Source organism: Rhinatrema bivittatum, chromosome 2, assembly GCF_901001135.1.
Source record: "Rhinatrema bivittatum chromosome 2, aRhiBiv1.1, whole genome shotgun sequence".
Lineage (NCBI taxonomy): Eukaryota > Metazoa > Chordata > Amphibia > Gymnophiona > Rhinatrematidae > Rhinatrema > Rhinatrema bivittatum.
In genome coordinates this window covers 799,898,862-799,915,145 of record NC_042616.1, presented here as the reverse complement: position 1 = coordinate 799,915,145, position 16,284 = coordinate 799,898,862, and the positions used below count along the sequence as shown (strand labels likewise).

General features: G+C 44.6%; 1 protein-coding gene across 6 annotated transcripts in view; it reads left to right on the top strand.

Moving 5' to 3' along the window:
• Window positions 1–16,284, top strand: part of LOC115085754 — a 1,125,639-nt gene that overhangs the window by 693,109 nt on the left and 416,246 nt on the right. For all 6 annotated transcript variants that reach the window (XM_029592129.1, XM_029592132.1, XM_029592131.1 and 3 more), the window contains one exon: window positions 1,226–1,295. In XM_029592129.1, coding sequence (XP_029447989.1) covers window positions 1,226–1,295 — 70 coding nt within the window. The remainder of the gene's footprint in view (window positions 1–1,225; window positions 1,296–16,284) is intronic.

Below are 16,284 nucleotides of genomic sequence, written 5' to 3'. Positions count from 1 at the left end.
GGTCACGCACTGCTTGTTCCCCACTTTGGGTATTTTTATGGAAAGATAGAATATAAATCTCTCTCGATCTATCTGTCTTATCTGTAAAAGGCTTGTGTGGGTCACACTGTAGTGTCTGCCTGTGGCACCCAGAACAGTGGAAGGTGCAGTGTGCAAAGACAATATGCTCTAGCTGTAAAGCACTGTCACAAACACACGCAGAGACAGACACGCAGGTGCACAGGCAGAGACAGACACACACAGGCTCCCCAACACACTCGCGCACACTCACACCCATAGCCATAGGCACAAGTGCACGAACACAGAGGCAGTTATTGGGCAGATAGCTCAAGCAACGCTAGATGTTTACTAATATGCTCTGTCTGCAAAGCCCTGTCTCTCACACTCTCACACAAGGACAGGCGTGTATAAGCATATGTGCAAGCATGCAGAACTGCATGCTTGCACCAGCGCATGCATATACAGAGAAGCATACACAAGCTTGCACAAACATGTAAAGCTCGCAACAGCGCGCACAAGCTCCCACATGTGTGCGCACACTGACTCTCGTACTCGCACACAAAGAGGCAGGCACAGGCAAGCAGGCGCACACACACACACATACAGGCCAAGCCACCAACACACAAGCAGACATACATTAAAAAAAAAAAAAATATATATATATACACACACACATGCAGACATCCACAAATATACAGGCACATTCGCAAGCGCAGGCTGTCATAGACCAGACTAGGTGATTAACGCCAGGTACTTTTTGCTAGTAATAAAATAAAAGATAAAATCAGAAACTTCAGGTAATAATGCAAACAGAATAAGAACACTTATGTTCTGACTAAACACAAGCCCTTTGTAATTTTGTGATATCGCTGGAAAAAAAGCATTAGAAACTGCTACCCATTCAGTGAAAAAGACATTCTCTTTCCTTGAAGTTTCAGAATCAATGTAATGCATTTGACTTAGCATTCATTTTGTCTGTTAGCATAGAGCGCTCGATGACATGAGCATCTATTGATTCTTAAGTAATGGCCGATGGAAGGGCTGCTCTGAACATTTTCGTACTGAGAAAAATAAGTGCCTGTGTAGCAATGTTGGCTGCTCATGCAGATCAGTGAATCACTTATTGGAATTCCTGTGTAAATTATATTTAGAAACAGTTTATGGAAGAGTCCATGTTCTTTTTATTATAGCCCAAGATTTCATTGTGTCCTCTCTCTGTTCACAGTGACTTCCTTGGAAAGAAGCCTCCGTTCCCTTGGGACCCCTAATGACACTCAGGAGCTGCGAGACGGCCTGTAAGTTTTTCGTAGTTTTATGGCATCTTTTACTGGGGAGTTTATTTTTTTTTTTTTTATAAATAGTTTCCCTGTGCTTATTTGGACTTCCATCTCAATTTCAATTGGTTTCTGCTATGATTATAGCATCATGAATCTTCATTTGCAAATAACTTGGAATTCCGCTCCCGGCTGGCCCAACTCAACATAGCGACAATCCTGCAGGTCTCATTGGATCTCTGTATTCATCCATTCCATGACTGTCCTGCAGGTGGTGCTGTTGAGCAGTGACTGGGATGACTTCCCCTGACCCTTGTGTGCTGTGAGTGCTGCTCCCCGCTTGGCGTTGCCTGGCTCAGCTGGCTCGAGGATCAGAAATTGGGCTCAGGAACTGAACGTCCATCTCCTGTATGCCAGATTTTTCCAGTCTGCAACATAACATGTTATTCTATAGTCATGATTGATGGGTGTTGGAAAAGTTTTTTTTTTTTTTTTTTTAAATTATTGATCTGAAATTGTCAAGCGGCAGAGCTGGAAAAGAAGGGTATGCACATGAGAGTATAAAGGGAAAGCAGCTACTGGGCCACGCTTGGAAAGCTCTTTCACTGACAATGTGACAGCAAACACTGAAGCTGATGTCAAGGACAGTTACATTAATGGCAGCGAGAGCACAGAATTGACTTGGTGATCTGTGGAAATGAAGTAAACAGCTCGTTAGAGTTTTCATGAAGCTCTTCCCCCCCCCACCCCCGTCGGATGACAGGGTGTTGCCGAAATGATCTAAATCCGGCTAATTTCGCAGGCACTCGATCCGTTGTATTTCCCCGTCATCGGTTCAGTTTTGTTTAGCTGGAGTCTGTCGCAGCTCTGTGTTTTAAATACAGTTGCTTGTGTTAGGGCACCGCCACGCGGAGGACCTGGCTTGGCTTGGTTCAGCTCTTCCACATCCAAGGCAGGCTGGGGCTGGGATGGCTGTGGAGGCCTTCACAGCTCCTCTCCAGGGAGGGCGCCTCAGTCATCACGCAGTGGCGATGCCTCGTGGCTGGATTTAGGATCCCCATGATTACAGAGTTTCAGAAGGAGCACAGCTCTCAGGTGAGAAATGTTGCTGCAATTATTGGGCTAGCTGAGTTGGGGGTGTGATATAAAATAAGGGGGAAAAAAAATCTGCATGTAGAATGAAGGCATAATTTTACAAATCCCAGTGTTACTTCAGATGGAGCTGAAAGCCCAAAGGAGGAGGAGGAACCTGCTGGCCGTTCCCACCTCTCTTCTCCCTTCTCCCCCCAAAAAATCTTGTATGATTTTATTTTTGTGCATGAAGGTTATTGCAGCTGGAAAACTGTAGCGCTGTGACACCAGACAATGTGCAAAGCAGGCATATTTTCCACGCTTATTTTGGGACACATCACAAAATGTCCCACGACCATTGAGAAAATACTATTAAATGTTAATGGAGATTGGGCAAATGTCTTGTTACAAATCAGTTTCTCTTATTCCTGTTTATTTGGCATTAGTGCAGCGACTGTGACCACAAATTTGGTGCAATCTCTGTTTTCCCATTCCTTTTTCCACTGGGAGTATGTTTCATCCATCCACCACCCTTTCTATGCAGAAATATTGTCTGATGTTACTCCCAAGTCCCTGCCCTCTTGCAGCCCCCATACAGTGTCATCATAAGTAGTTTGCTTCTGAGCGAAATTATCAAGTAGTAAATTATGCTTCAGAACTATAATCTGTTCTGCGCAGACTGAAGGAAAGGAATCTTGCATTCTTATTGGTTGACAGAATCATCTTGCCTGTTCCTATTTTCCAGAAGCCGAAACAAGCGGCTTTAAATTCCCATATGTTAAGACGAGATAATGCAAGGCCTTCTGATTATCTCAGTCTCTGTCCTGCTTTCTCTCCTCTCCCCTCCCCCTTGTCTTATTTCGCAGTGACAGCACGATGCCTTTCAAAGCAAGTTAGTTGGAAACGCTGGAATCTGGTGGCTTGTCTTTACTTCGGCACCACACTGTCAGGATTAGATGGCAGCAGGGATAAAAGGGTCTTTCATGAAGCTAATCTTATGGTGCTGCTTTAGGTTTCACATCAAGGTGTTATTTTGAACTTTTTAATATATTAGCAGAAATCTAACCAATGTGCTATTTTCCTTTAAATAAATAAATAAATAAAGCTTGCATAAGATAGACTAAAGAACCACACAAATGTGATAAAAAATTCATCAATGTGTTCCATTCTTGGGAAAGATCATTTTATTAAATTGCGATTTTATGTATTTATTTAAATTGTTATATTCCGTTATTCTAACAAAAGACATCACAGATTACAAACAATTGTACATAATAAAATCAAACCTACAAACATATAATACACAGTAAAAAGAAAAAAAAATAAAATTAGAGTTAAAAACAGAATGTAAATCATTTGTTAAATTCTTTGTATCTTTGATTTCATTAAACTGAGTTTGGTAGGACCTGGTTTGGCCTTGACCACCTGTAATGACTTGAACTTAGTTGTTGGTTTCTATTTCTTTTAGGGTTCTGAAAACAATTTATGTTGGTTCATATGGAAGAAATGTCTCAAAGTATTTCTGACCTTGTTTCCTTACATACCTGCTCGAATAATTTTTTTCAGGACCTTTCCCCAGATTTTTGTTCTTCTTGGTAATGTTTTTGTCCTACTTCTGTGCAGTCTTTCCCTTCTTGTTGACAAGGAAGTCAACCTGTGGTATTTGCTTGGTCCTTTGCTTGTTAATGTTCTAAGTCAAGTACTGAAGTGTCCCTTCCATGGTGATCAGGATGAAGCTTGCACTATAGCGGCTTCTGAAATGGATGTTTGACTAAATGTCCCTAGAGGTGCAGAGTTGCCCCGATAGCGTTCAAGCATATGGCTGCAGTATACTCTTGTTAAATTTCATAGAGATGCCATGGCAGTAGTTCTCATCCCATTGTATACTGCTACAGTACTTCTAGCCCTATTTTGTTTAGGGAAATTGGGATTATTAATTCCAATATTGTAGTTGAAAGTACATTTAAAACTGGGATTGGCTTATCTTAACTGAGGTCAGAATTGTGCTCGGCTTTATAACCGGAATTCCTAAACTGGTCCTCAAGGCACACCCCAGCCAGTCTGCTTTTCAGGAAAGGTACAATTTATACACATGAGATGCCAATGTATGTTCATATATCTAATGCATTAGACATATGTCGGAAAGGAAACTGTAGGACTAGGGGTCATGAAATGAAACTCCAGGGGGATGACTCGGAATCACACAAGGAAATACTTCTTCACGGAAAGGGTGGAGGATGCCTGGAATGCCCTCCCAGAAGAGGTGGTAAAGACGAAAACAGTAAATGACTTCAAAAGGGCATGGGATACACAGCCCAGATCACTAAATACTAAATGTTGGAAATGAAAAAAGGGGAACAATGGGGTTAACCTGCATGGAGCAGCAGTTATTACCATGAGCAACTTGCTGGGTAGACTGGATAGACCATTTAGGCTTTGTCTGCTGTCTTTACTATGTTACCATGTTCATTATGAATCTGGTGGTTTGGATTATTGTGGGACTTGTGGTTAGAAATGGGAGGTAAGGGGTGCTGGATGTGAATCAAATAGGGGCTCTTCCATGATCGGCTTCCCAGGAGGTTGGAGTACAAGGAAGGCAGACAGAAACCGATTTGGATGAAGAGCAGTATTATACAAGCAGGTATGTTCTTTGCCTGGCAGCTAGTATAGACCGTATATTAGCAGTTCAGACAAGAATAACTGTGCTGACTCAGTGGCCCTTTTCCTGGGTAGTGACTTCCGATATTGAACTTTGCATTGTGTAGCTATAATTTGGGTTGCTCTTCCTATGTGCATCACTTTGCACTTGTCCACATTAAATGTCGTTTGCCCAGTGTCACAGGGTCCCCTTGCAATAACTCAAAATCCTTGTGAGATTTAACAAATCTGAATAATTTTATAGCACAAATTTGATCACTTCACTCATTGTTCCCATTTCAAGATCATTTATAAATATATTAAAAATTGGTGGTCCTAGTACAGATCTCTGGGGCACTCTACTATTCACCTTTCTCCATTAAGAAAATTGACCATTTAGCCTTACTCTGTTTTCTATCTTTTAACCAGTTCTCTGTCCACAATAGAACATTGCCTCCTATCACGTCTTTTAATTTTCTCAAAAGTCTCTCATGAGGTACTTTGTCAAATGCTTTCTGAAAAGTTAGATATATTATATTAACAGGCTCACCTTTCTCCATGCCTTTAAAAAAAATGTAGTAGCTTGGTGAGACAAGACTTTCTTTGGCTAAAATCCATGTTGGCTTTGTCCCATTAAACTATATCTATCTATATGTTCGGTAATTTTGTTCTTTATAATAGTTTGTCATTTTCCCTGGAATTGATGAAAGTCTCACCAGTCTGTAGTTTCTCTGAGGACAAGCAAGATGGCAATTCTCACACATGGGTGACATCATCCAGTGGAGCTTAGCTCAGAAAATGTATGTCATAGTTTCTGGAACTTTGACTGAGTCTCCCTGAGTATGCCCATAGCATGCATTATACTATGCATTCACGTGGGGTCTCTTCAATCTTTCTTTTTTCACGGAGCCCGGTGATCATGGCTTGTGATTCTCCTGTCAGGTTTTTCTCTATTTTGAGTTCTCGTGTGAATTTTTCGATTCATTGCTCATCACATAGTCTTCCTGTTGTATCCCTAGGTAGGCTTTTCGATGTTTCTTTAGGTTTCCTTTCGTGGTTTCCTTCCAGGTTGTGATGCTGTTGGTGCCAATTAGCCATCTGCCACCGCCACCATAGAGTTTGTCTTGCTGTCCATTTTATTTTGTGTCAGCATGTCTTTGCATAAACATCTAAGGACCACAGAGCCACACCGATGGATGTCAAGGCATCAGGCAGAGGGGCCCTATTGGCTCCCTAGGCATTGAAGGCTGGTAGGGATCCCGGAGACAGGCCATTGCCCTCATTGTTGAAGGAGTCTGGTTTCTCTTCTTTGACCTTGGCACCGGGGTCGACTAATGCCGAGCTTTGAAGGAAGCTTAAAGAAGCATCAGCATTGGTCCCCATCAATGCACGGGCCAAGCACTAGAATAGTGTGGCTCTAAGCAGTAGGCCACTCTTTCACTGCTGAGGAAAGAAGAGTGTTTAGTGGAGCACCTCAGAGTTCTGTCCTGAGACTGGCTCTGTAGAATATCTTTGTAAAAGATATCATGGATGGCCTAGAAAGAAAACTTTGCTTTTTTACAAATATCATTATGATTGGAAACAGAGTGGACACCCTTGGGAACCGTACAAAGATGTATGGTCCCTGGAGAAGGGTCATATGTGCAGTGATAAAGTAACGTACCATCTGTTCACAGCACCCTTGTGAGAGTTTGCTGAACTGGTCTAATCCTGTTTCCATATTAGTGAGCGGCCCCTGGTGACTCTTGTGGATTTTTGATTTGCATTTGGAAGAGCAGGACAAGTGTATCCCCCTCCTCCCCTGCAAAGCTGAATACCTTGGTTTTGGATCTTGTGATATTCTTTCAGAGAACAGCATCTAGCTCACAGCAAGCCATTGGTGAGCTAGGCTGTGTTTGCATTTTGGTTTGGAAAATATTGTTTTTCCACCCAGACCTTCCTGGGAGAGAGGAAAGGGACTGCCCGAATGAAAGCTTCCATACTGTACAGGGCCTGGGATTATTTTTTAAGTAATTGGTTTTGTTCTTAGTGGCTGAAGGTTGCCTTGAAGTCCATATTCAGAAGTCATTTAGTTGGATAACTCAAAAGGTATCAGCCTAAATGGCTAAACTGGCATATTAAAAGATTTGTGTGCCTACATTCTAGCCGCATTAAGCTAGAATATAGGAACATAAATTGGGGGTGTTCCAGAGTGGATGGGAGGTATTTCGGAAAAGAGCGGAGTTATCCACTTAACTTATGCAGCCAATTCTAGTCGTGCCGCTGACGTGTGCTAAAGTTAGCCACATAAACAACCGCGCCGCTGAATATAACCTTTAGGTAACCAGATAGGTTTATCTGGATAACAAGCTGAGCCGCTCAGCGGCTGAATATTGTCCCCCCTAGTGTTTATGACAAGCCTTTCATTCAACCCGAGGGACTCTATAGTAACATAGCAGAAGTCTTTTGGAAGAGTGTGTGCCAATCCAGTGACATATTGGGATGAGAAAGAAGTCTTCAAGCTACTCATCCAGTGCCCATCCAACAGAGGAGCTGCTCACATTTGAGGTTGAAGATCATGCAGAGGATTTTAGGTATCAAGAAAGGTGAAATCTCATTTAAAAGGCTTGTTAGCTACCATAGGAGCAGCAATAAAATCCAGGAGGTAACATAGGGGATCCCGTTTAAAGACTGAAGGAAGCACAGATTTCAGTATTGGAAGTTAAGTTTTGTATTGTGGATGCTACTGGAAAGAAATGTATGTGATGCAAAGTTCTTTTGGATGAAGGGATTCGGTAAGTTTTATGTTGGAACACCATTAAGGAATCCTGGCACACAGAAAATAGATGTGCAATGCCTTACCTTGAAGATAAATCCTTCCTCTTACCCCCAACCCACACATGGAGAATCCACATTGGGGTATTGGTTAAAGACTGAGGACTCTGCCCTGGTAATGAGCGTGAACCCTTCATGCTTAGGAGAGGCGGGGACGTGATTACAGATAGAATGTAAAATGATCTAAAAAAAAATCCCCTCAAGGAGTGCTTGCTTGGCAGCGCAAAAATAGTGCAGAATCATGCATTTGTGATGGATGATGAGATAGCAATGTGCACGAACCAGGGGAGAAACCTAAGCGTGATAGTGTCTGATGATCTCAAGGAAATCAGGAGAGGCTCCAGGGGAACAGAGTCAGAAGCAGTATAAAAAATATATATATATTCACTGGAAAGGCGGTGGATGCATGGAGTAGCCTTCCAGTGGAGGCCAAAACAGTAATGGAATTCACGAAAGCTTGGGATAAGCACAGAAGATTCAAGGTGGAAAGCAAGAGATCGTACTGGAAAGAATTTATTCCTTATCTGCTGTCATATTCTTTGTTTCCATGTCTCATTTCTCTCTCCCATGGTCCTTCTCTCTCTGCTGCACTGTTTCTTCCTACCTCATTTCTCTGTTTTACCCCTGTAGCTTGTCGTCTTATATCCTCTCTATCCTCTGCAGCATCCTTCCCTTTCTCATCTCTCCCCTTTTTCCTCCGTCTCTCATTTCCTTTCTCTCCATCGTTCTTCTTTGCAGCTTCTCTCCCTCCTACTATTTTCTTTCTTCCTTCCTTCCTGCTGTAACCGTGCCCAGTCTCTTTCCCCTCTCTTTCCCTTCCTCTAGAGCTGTGAATTCCCGTTCTCTGCTGGTACATCTTTGGCTTTGTGGTTTACATTTTAAATTTTGCTGAGCAGCATGGGATATGCTTGCATATGAGATGATAAAATGCAAACTGCAAGGTGTGAGATCATGAGATGTCCTGGGAGCAAGTGCGGAAGGCCCTCCTGTTGCTACTCTTGGAGGGATGGAGAGGCAGGAGGCTATGATGGTGGGGGGAAAGGCCACTGCACCAGTAACTAAGATGGTTGGTTTGGAGATTAGTTTGTTGCAAAATATATCACCATGTGCCAGCTGTGGTCCTTATGCATAGGTTTACCAGCACCACCATGTGCCAGCTGTGGTCCTTATACCATAGGTTTACCAGCACCACCATGTGCCAGCTGTGGTTCTTATACCATAGGGTTACCAGCACCACCATGTGCCGCTGTGGTACTTATACCATAGGGTTACCAGCACCACCATGTGCCAGCTGTGGTCCTTATGCATAGGGTTACCAGCACCACCATGTGCCAGCTGTGGTACTTATACCATAGGGTTACCAGCACCACCATGTGCCAGCTGTGGTACTTATGCATAGGGTTGCCAGCACCACCATGTGCCAGCTGTGGTCCTTATGCATAGGGTTACCAGCACCACCATGTGCCAGCTGTGGTACTTATACCATAGGGTTACCAGCACCAGGGCCGCCATCAGGAATTTTGAGGCCCCATACAGCCAAAATGTCTGTGCCAACCAACAGGGCCAACCATTGGCGGCTGCGGGCCCCCCTATGTGGCAGAAGATCCTGGGGCCCCATACTGCAGGCCCAAGAATACTGCCCTGATGGCGGCCCTGACCAGCACCACCATGTGCCAGCTGTGGTTCTTATACCATAGGTTTACCAGCACCGATACCATGTGCCAGCTGAGGTTCTTATACCATAGGTTTACCAGCACCGATACCATGTGCCAGCTGTGGTTCTTATACCATAGGGTTACCAGCACCACCATGTGCCAGCTGTGGTTCTTATACCATAGGGTTACCAGCACCACCATGTGCCAGCTGTGGTACTTATACCATAGGGTTACCAGCACCGATACCATGTGCCAGCTGTGGTCCTTATGCATAGGGTTACCAGCACCGATACCATGTGCCAGCTGTGGTACTTATACCATAGGGTTACCAGCACCGATACCATGTGCCAGCTGTGGTTCTTATACCATAGGGTTACCAGCACCACCATGTGCCAGCTGTGGTTCTTATACCATAAGGTTACCAGCACCACCATGTGCCAGCTGTGGTACTTATACCATAGGGTTACCAGCACCGATAACATGTGCCAGCTGTGGTCCTTATGCATAGGGTTACCAGCACCGATACCATGTGCCAGCTGTGGTACTTATACCATAGGGTTACCAGCACCGATACCATGTGCCAGCTGTGGTTCTTATACCATAGGGTTACCAGCACCAATACCATGTACCAGCTGTGGTTCTTATACCATAGGGTTACCAGCACCGATACCATGTACCAGCTGTGGTTCTTATACCATAGCGTTACCAGCACCACCATGTGCCAGCTGTGGTTCTTATACCATAGGGTTACCAGCACCACCATGTGCCAGCTGTGGTACTTATGCATAGGTTTACCAGCACCACCATGTGCCAGCTGTGGTACTTATACCATAGGGTTACCAGCACCACCATGTGCCAGCTGTGGTACTTATGCATAGGGTTGCCAGCACCACCATGTGCCAGCTGTGGTCCTTATACCATAGGTTTACCAGCACCACCATGTGCCAGCTGTGGTCCTTATGCATAGGGTTACCAGCACCACCATGTGCCAGCTGTGGTACTTATACCATAGGGTTACCAGCACCACCATGTGCCAGCTGTGGTACTTATACCATAGGGTTACCAGCACCACCATGTGCCAGCTGTGGTACTTATACCATAGGGTTACCAGCACCACCATGTGCCAGCTGTGGTACTTATGCATAGGTTTACCAGCACCACCATGTGCCAGCTGTGGTACTTATACCATAGGTTTACCAGCACCAATACCATGTGCCAGCTGTGGTGCTTATACCATAGGTTTTCCAGCACCAATACCATGTGCCAGCTGTGGTACTTATACCATAGGTTTACCAGCACCAATACCATGTGCCAGCTGTGGTCCTTATGCATAGGTTTACCAGCACCACCATGTGCCAGCTGTGGTCCTTATGCATAGGTTTACCAGCACCACCATGTGCCAGCTGTGGTCCTTATGCATAGGTTTACCAGCACCACCATGTGCCAGCTGTGGTACTTATACCATAGGTTTACCAGCACCAATACCATGTGCCAGCTGTGGTCCTTATGCATAGGTTTACCAGCACCACCATGTGCCAGCTGTGGTCCTTATGCATAGGTTTACCAGCACCACCATGTGCCAGCTGTGGTCCTTATGCATAGGTTTACCAGCACCACCATGTGCCAGCTGTGGTCCTTATGCATAGGTTTAACAGCACCACCATGTGCCAGCTGTGGTGCTTATACCATAGGTTTACCAGCACCAATACCATGTACCAGCTGTGGTCCTTATGCATAGGTTTACCAGCACCACCATGTGCCAGCTGTGGTCCTTATGCATAGGGTTACCAGCACCACCATGTGCCAGCTGTGGTACTTATACCATAGGGTTACCAGCACCACCATGTGCCAGCTGTGGTACTTATACCATAGGGTTACCAGCACCACCATGTGCCAGCTGTGGTACTTATGCATAGGTTTACCAGCACCAATACCACTTGATCAGCTCATGCTTTCTTTGCCTGAGAAACGTGAGGTTTGTTGGACTCTAGAATATCCAGTTTTGCTTTCTCACAGGAGACTACTTCCACCTATTTTGTATTCATCTCAAGTATTGCTTTATTTTATGGTCCTGCACTTGGATTCTCAAGAATTTTCACTGTGGGAGTTTGATGAGCATGTTCAGCCATTTGTAAACTGTTCATCAGCAGCTTCCCTAACCTTATCAAGTCCTCTCTTCAGGATAAATGACCTTTTATTCCTGATATAGTACACCCACAGAACTGTCCTGGGCATCCATTCATGAAGTAAAGGATTCAGGTATAGCTCAGCAGTTGTAAATCTTCTGTCTAAACAGTATTTTATAAAATTCAGGAAATTATGTGCGCTGTGGAAATTTTAAAAATAATTGTTTAAGCATCTCTCCTGTGAGGTTCATATTATCCAGGCCAGAAGCAACTGGATTACTGTCATCAAGAAAATATATCTATGAGCCAACGAAGTTAATATGCCGATTCCTAATTATAATGAATAATAATTGACTCTTTGCTTTCACGCCTTTTAGCCAGATGGGTTCCCTAGCATCTGTTGCAAGTAGAGCAATTCAGTGGCGTCCATACAGCCACTGCTGGGGAGCAGACCTTCCAGTCTGGAAGGAAGAAATGAGTGATCATTAAAGAGATGGGGGGGGAGGCAAATAACATTTTTGCAGCTCTCTGGCATATTTTTAGCATTCCATTTGGGAAAAAAAAATAACATTTTTTTTTCCTGTTACACTATAGAATAGGCTTTCAACGTGCACAGTTTCCAGCAGAAGAAAAAGCATAATCCCAAATAGCGTTGAAACTAGGAGGAGGGCATACCATCACTCTGAGGCTACGCTGCAGGTCATTTCTGTCTGGCCTGGGGTCTTGTTTCCTTGATTCTCCATGTCATTGTTTTCTCTCTCCTTTTTTTTTTTTCCTTTTACTTGACACCTTTCCCTCATTCACTAGCCCCATCCCTTTTTTTCCCTCCTTCTGCCTCTCTTCTGTCAGTGCCCCCTTCGCTCTTTGCCTTCTTTTCCTTCTGCAGTACATTCTACTTCCCCCCCTTCCCTATTGTCTACCCCAGGGGTTTCAGATTAACATTTGGGACACCGTTTTATCGAACCCTCCCTGTTTGTCCAATCAGAAAACACACTTTCCTCTCTGCAGTGCTCCTCCAGTGGGCATTGCTTTAACTCTGCTTTCCCTTTTTGTTCCCTCCACTTCCCCTGTTGGTGGCTCTGCCAGAGAAAACGAATTTGGTTGAGCTGCTTGGGTGGCATTGTCCAGTATACTGTGAAATGTCTTCTGTCTGGGAGCCAGGGTGAGAGGTCCTCCTGCTAGGCACTGTACTGTACATGCATCTTTTTCCGGCCAGAAACCAGTGCTTGGTTTGTGGGCTTTAGTCAAGGGGTTTGCTCTCCTTGGATACAGATGCTCATTCTGTTTGCCGGCTCTTGTGCCACTTTTGGTTGAATTGACGGCAGGCTTTTGCCCATCCTAGGAAGAACTGTTGGTTTCATCTGTCCTCTCAAATAAGATTGCTTAACTCTACGGTTCAACAGCGTTGAGGCATTGAAGGGGGGAGGTAGAGATGCTGACCACACAGATGCAGCCTCAGGCACATTGAGCATCTGTTGATAAAGGAAAATACAGTTCCAAAATCTTGCTGGAATTTTTTTTTTTTTATTAAATTTTTAAACCTGTTTCCTCTTCAAGCATTGCGCAGTAAGGGTTGAAAGTGTTTTAGCCTAGTAATATAACTTAATGGTCAGACCTTGGAATTATACAACTGAAGACCTCTGTTCAATTCTGAATCAGTCATTTTGGCTGCCCATACCATAATTCAGATTCTAGGCGCTTTTTGGTAGGAAGCTTGCAAAAAGAGACAAATGTCACACTCATATGTTAAATTTGGATAGTCTTCTCACACAGGTAACTTGGAAAAGCTCAGATCATTCATAAGAACTTAAGATTTGTCCAGTATCCAATAGTGGCTAATCCAGATCACAAGTACATGGCAGGCTCCCAAAAGGTTGATAGATTCCATGCTGCTTATCCTAGGGACAAGCAGCAGATTTCCCCAAGTTCAACTTAATAATGATTTATGGACTTTCAAAGAACTCGTCCAAACCTTTTTTAAATCCAGCTTTTCCTAGCATGTAGCAGATGGACTCAGGACCAATGGGTAAAGTGTACTCCTGATAGCAGTTGGAGACGGATCAGATTTCAGTCTGATGTCAGCCCTAGTACATAGAAACATAGAAATGACGGCAGAAGAAGACCAAATGGCCCATCCAGTCTGCCCAGCAAGCTTCACACATTTTTTCTCTCATACTTATCTGTTTCTCTTAGCTCTTGGTTCTATTTCCCTTCCACCCCCACCTTTAATGTAGAGAGCAGTGATGGAGCTGCATCCAAGTGAAATATCTAGCTTGATTAGTTAGGGGTAGTAGCCGCCGCAATAAGCAAGCTACACCCATGCTTATTTGTTTTACCCAGACTATGTTATACAGCCCTTATTGGTTGTTTGTCTTCTCCCCTGCCGTTGAAGCAGGGAGCTATGCTGGATATGCGTGAAGTATCAGTCTTCTCCCATGCTGTTGAAGCAGAGAGCCATGCTGGATGTGCATCGAAAGTGAAGTATCAGGCACATTTGGTTTGGGGTAGTAACCGCCGTAACTAGCCAGCTACTCCCCGCTTTGTAAGTGCGAACCCTCTTTTCTTCTCCCCTGCCGTTGAAGCAGAGAGCTCTGCTGGATGTGTGAAGTATCAGTTTTTCTTCTCCCCTGCCGTTGAATCAGAGAACTATGCTGTATATGCATTAAAAGTGAAGTATCAGGCTTATTTGATTTGGGGTAGTAACTGCCGTAACAAGCCAGCTACTCCCCTCTTTGTGAGTGTGAATCCTTTTTTCCACATTTCCTCTTGCAGGAAGTGCAGCTCTCCAGTATTTTCCGTCTCCATGCACAGCATTAGAGTAAATTTTACCAAAGAAATCCAAATTAAGAAGAAATCTTACCTCTACAGATGAATCCCGCTCTCCTGCGGTGACACCCGTTGGGTCCCTCCCCCAGTCGAGATTCCCGGGGTGATTTCCACGATTCCTCGGAGGCATGTGCTCACCAAACCTACGTGCGCATCTTCGACGCACACCGGAGCGCACAACTGTATTGTACGCGCACAAACCATGGCGCCACCTGAAAATAAGCTCAAAGCTCAGGGCCTTTGCCCAGCATGCCACATTAGAGCTGCACAGCATGAGAAGGCCACAACTCTGTGTATACAGTGCGAAGAGGCCCTAGGGGACCTAACTCATGGCCCTCCCCAGCCGGTACTGGACCCCAGCCTCTCAAGCGGTACGCTGGACCTAGCGTCACACAGCGGGACCCCCCCCTTCAAACGGGGCTCCGCAAGGACACGGCGCCCCCTAGTTTAGACCCAGCTTCTATCTCCTGGGTGGAATTCTTCAAAGGTCTGCATACCTTCGTCCACATGCAACCGGGGCCTCCTACAATGCGGTCACAGGCCCCATCAGAGGACCTCAACATGCCAGGACCCTCTATGCCCAGGGAAGTGATCCCACCACCCAGAAGCCCCACCTTCGGGGACACAGACATCTCAGATGAGGAGTCAGAACCCCTGGAGGAAGGGGAACTCCCTCCGGGGACAGAACCCTATCGAACTATGAGACGCTTCTTCACCAAGGACAAACTTCCAGACCTGGTCACACTCAGCTTAAAAGAGCTTGCCATCCCGGGCACAAGTGCCTCGGGGGAACCCACTTTTGGAGGGACTTCGTCAGACTTCCCGCCATTTCCCACTATTACAAGCCGACCAGCAACTAATTGACCTGGAATGGGATGCCCCAGAAAACATGTTCAAAGGGGGCCGGGCTCTGGCAGCCATGTACCCTCTGGACCCTGCTGCATGTCCGAAAGTGGATGCCATGGTCTGCGCGGTCTCGAAGCGCACTACTATCCCGGTGGAGGGAGGAGCAGCACTCAAGGATGCTCAAGACAGACGTCTGGAATCTATCCTCAAACAGTGCTTTGACGTCTCCGCTATGTCTTTACAGCCGCCGGGAGCGAGTGATTCAAGGGTAAGCCATGCTTTCCTTCATCTAGGACACCCATCCTACCGGGTGTCGACATTTCTCGGCTGAGGGCACTGGCGGTCTCCAGCTATAGCCAATTCAACCAGTTCAAATTAATCAAGTTAACCAAGTTGTAAGTTAATCAAGTTATTCAAGTTATAAAGTTAATCAAGTTATTCAAATTAGTCAGTCATACATATATCCACAAGGCTTTTCAAAGAGAATACTGAAGAGCTGCACTTTCTGCAGGGGTATATGTACTAGGGTTGACATCAGATTGAAATCTGATCCGTCTCCAACTGCTATCAGGAGTACATTATACCCATTGGTCCTGAGTCCATCTGTCTACACTAAGGAAAACGAAATTATCAGGTAAGTAATTTCTCCAATACTAACAGCTTTTATCACATCTGGCAATAAATTCCAGTTTCATTATGTGTTGAGTAAAAAAAATATTTTCTCTTATTACTTAAATTTATTACCTAATTACTTCATTATGTATCCACCAGTCTTTGTACTTTTTGAAAGAGTAAACAACTTATTCACATTTACCCTTTGCACTCCGCTATTTTATAAACTTCTAACATATCTCCCCTCAGCCATCTGTTCTCCAAGCTGAAGAGTCCTAACCTCTTTAGCCTTTCTTCATAGGAGAATTGTTCCATCCCTGTTATTATTTTGGTTACCTTGCACGCTGCAATCAAGCTAGATATGGAGAACATGGTACAAATCTGCTCTTGTTTCATGTTTCATCACTCCAAATCACATTAAAT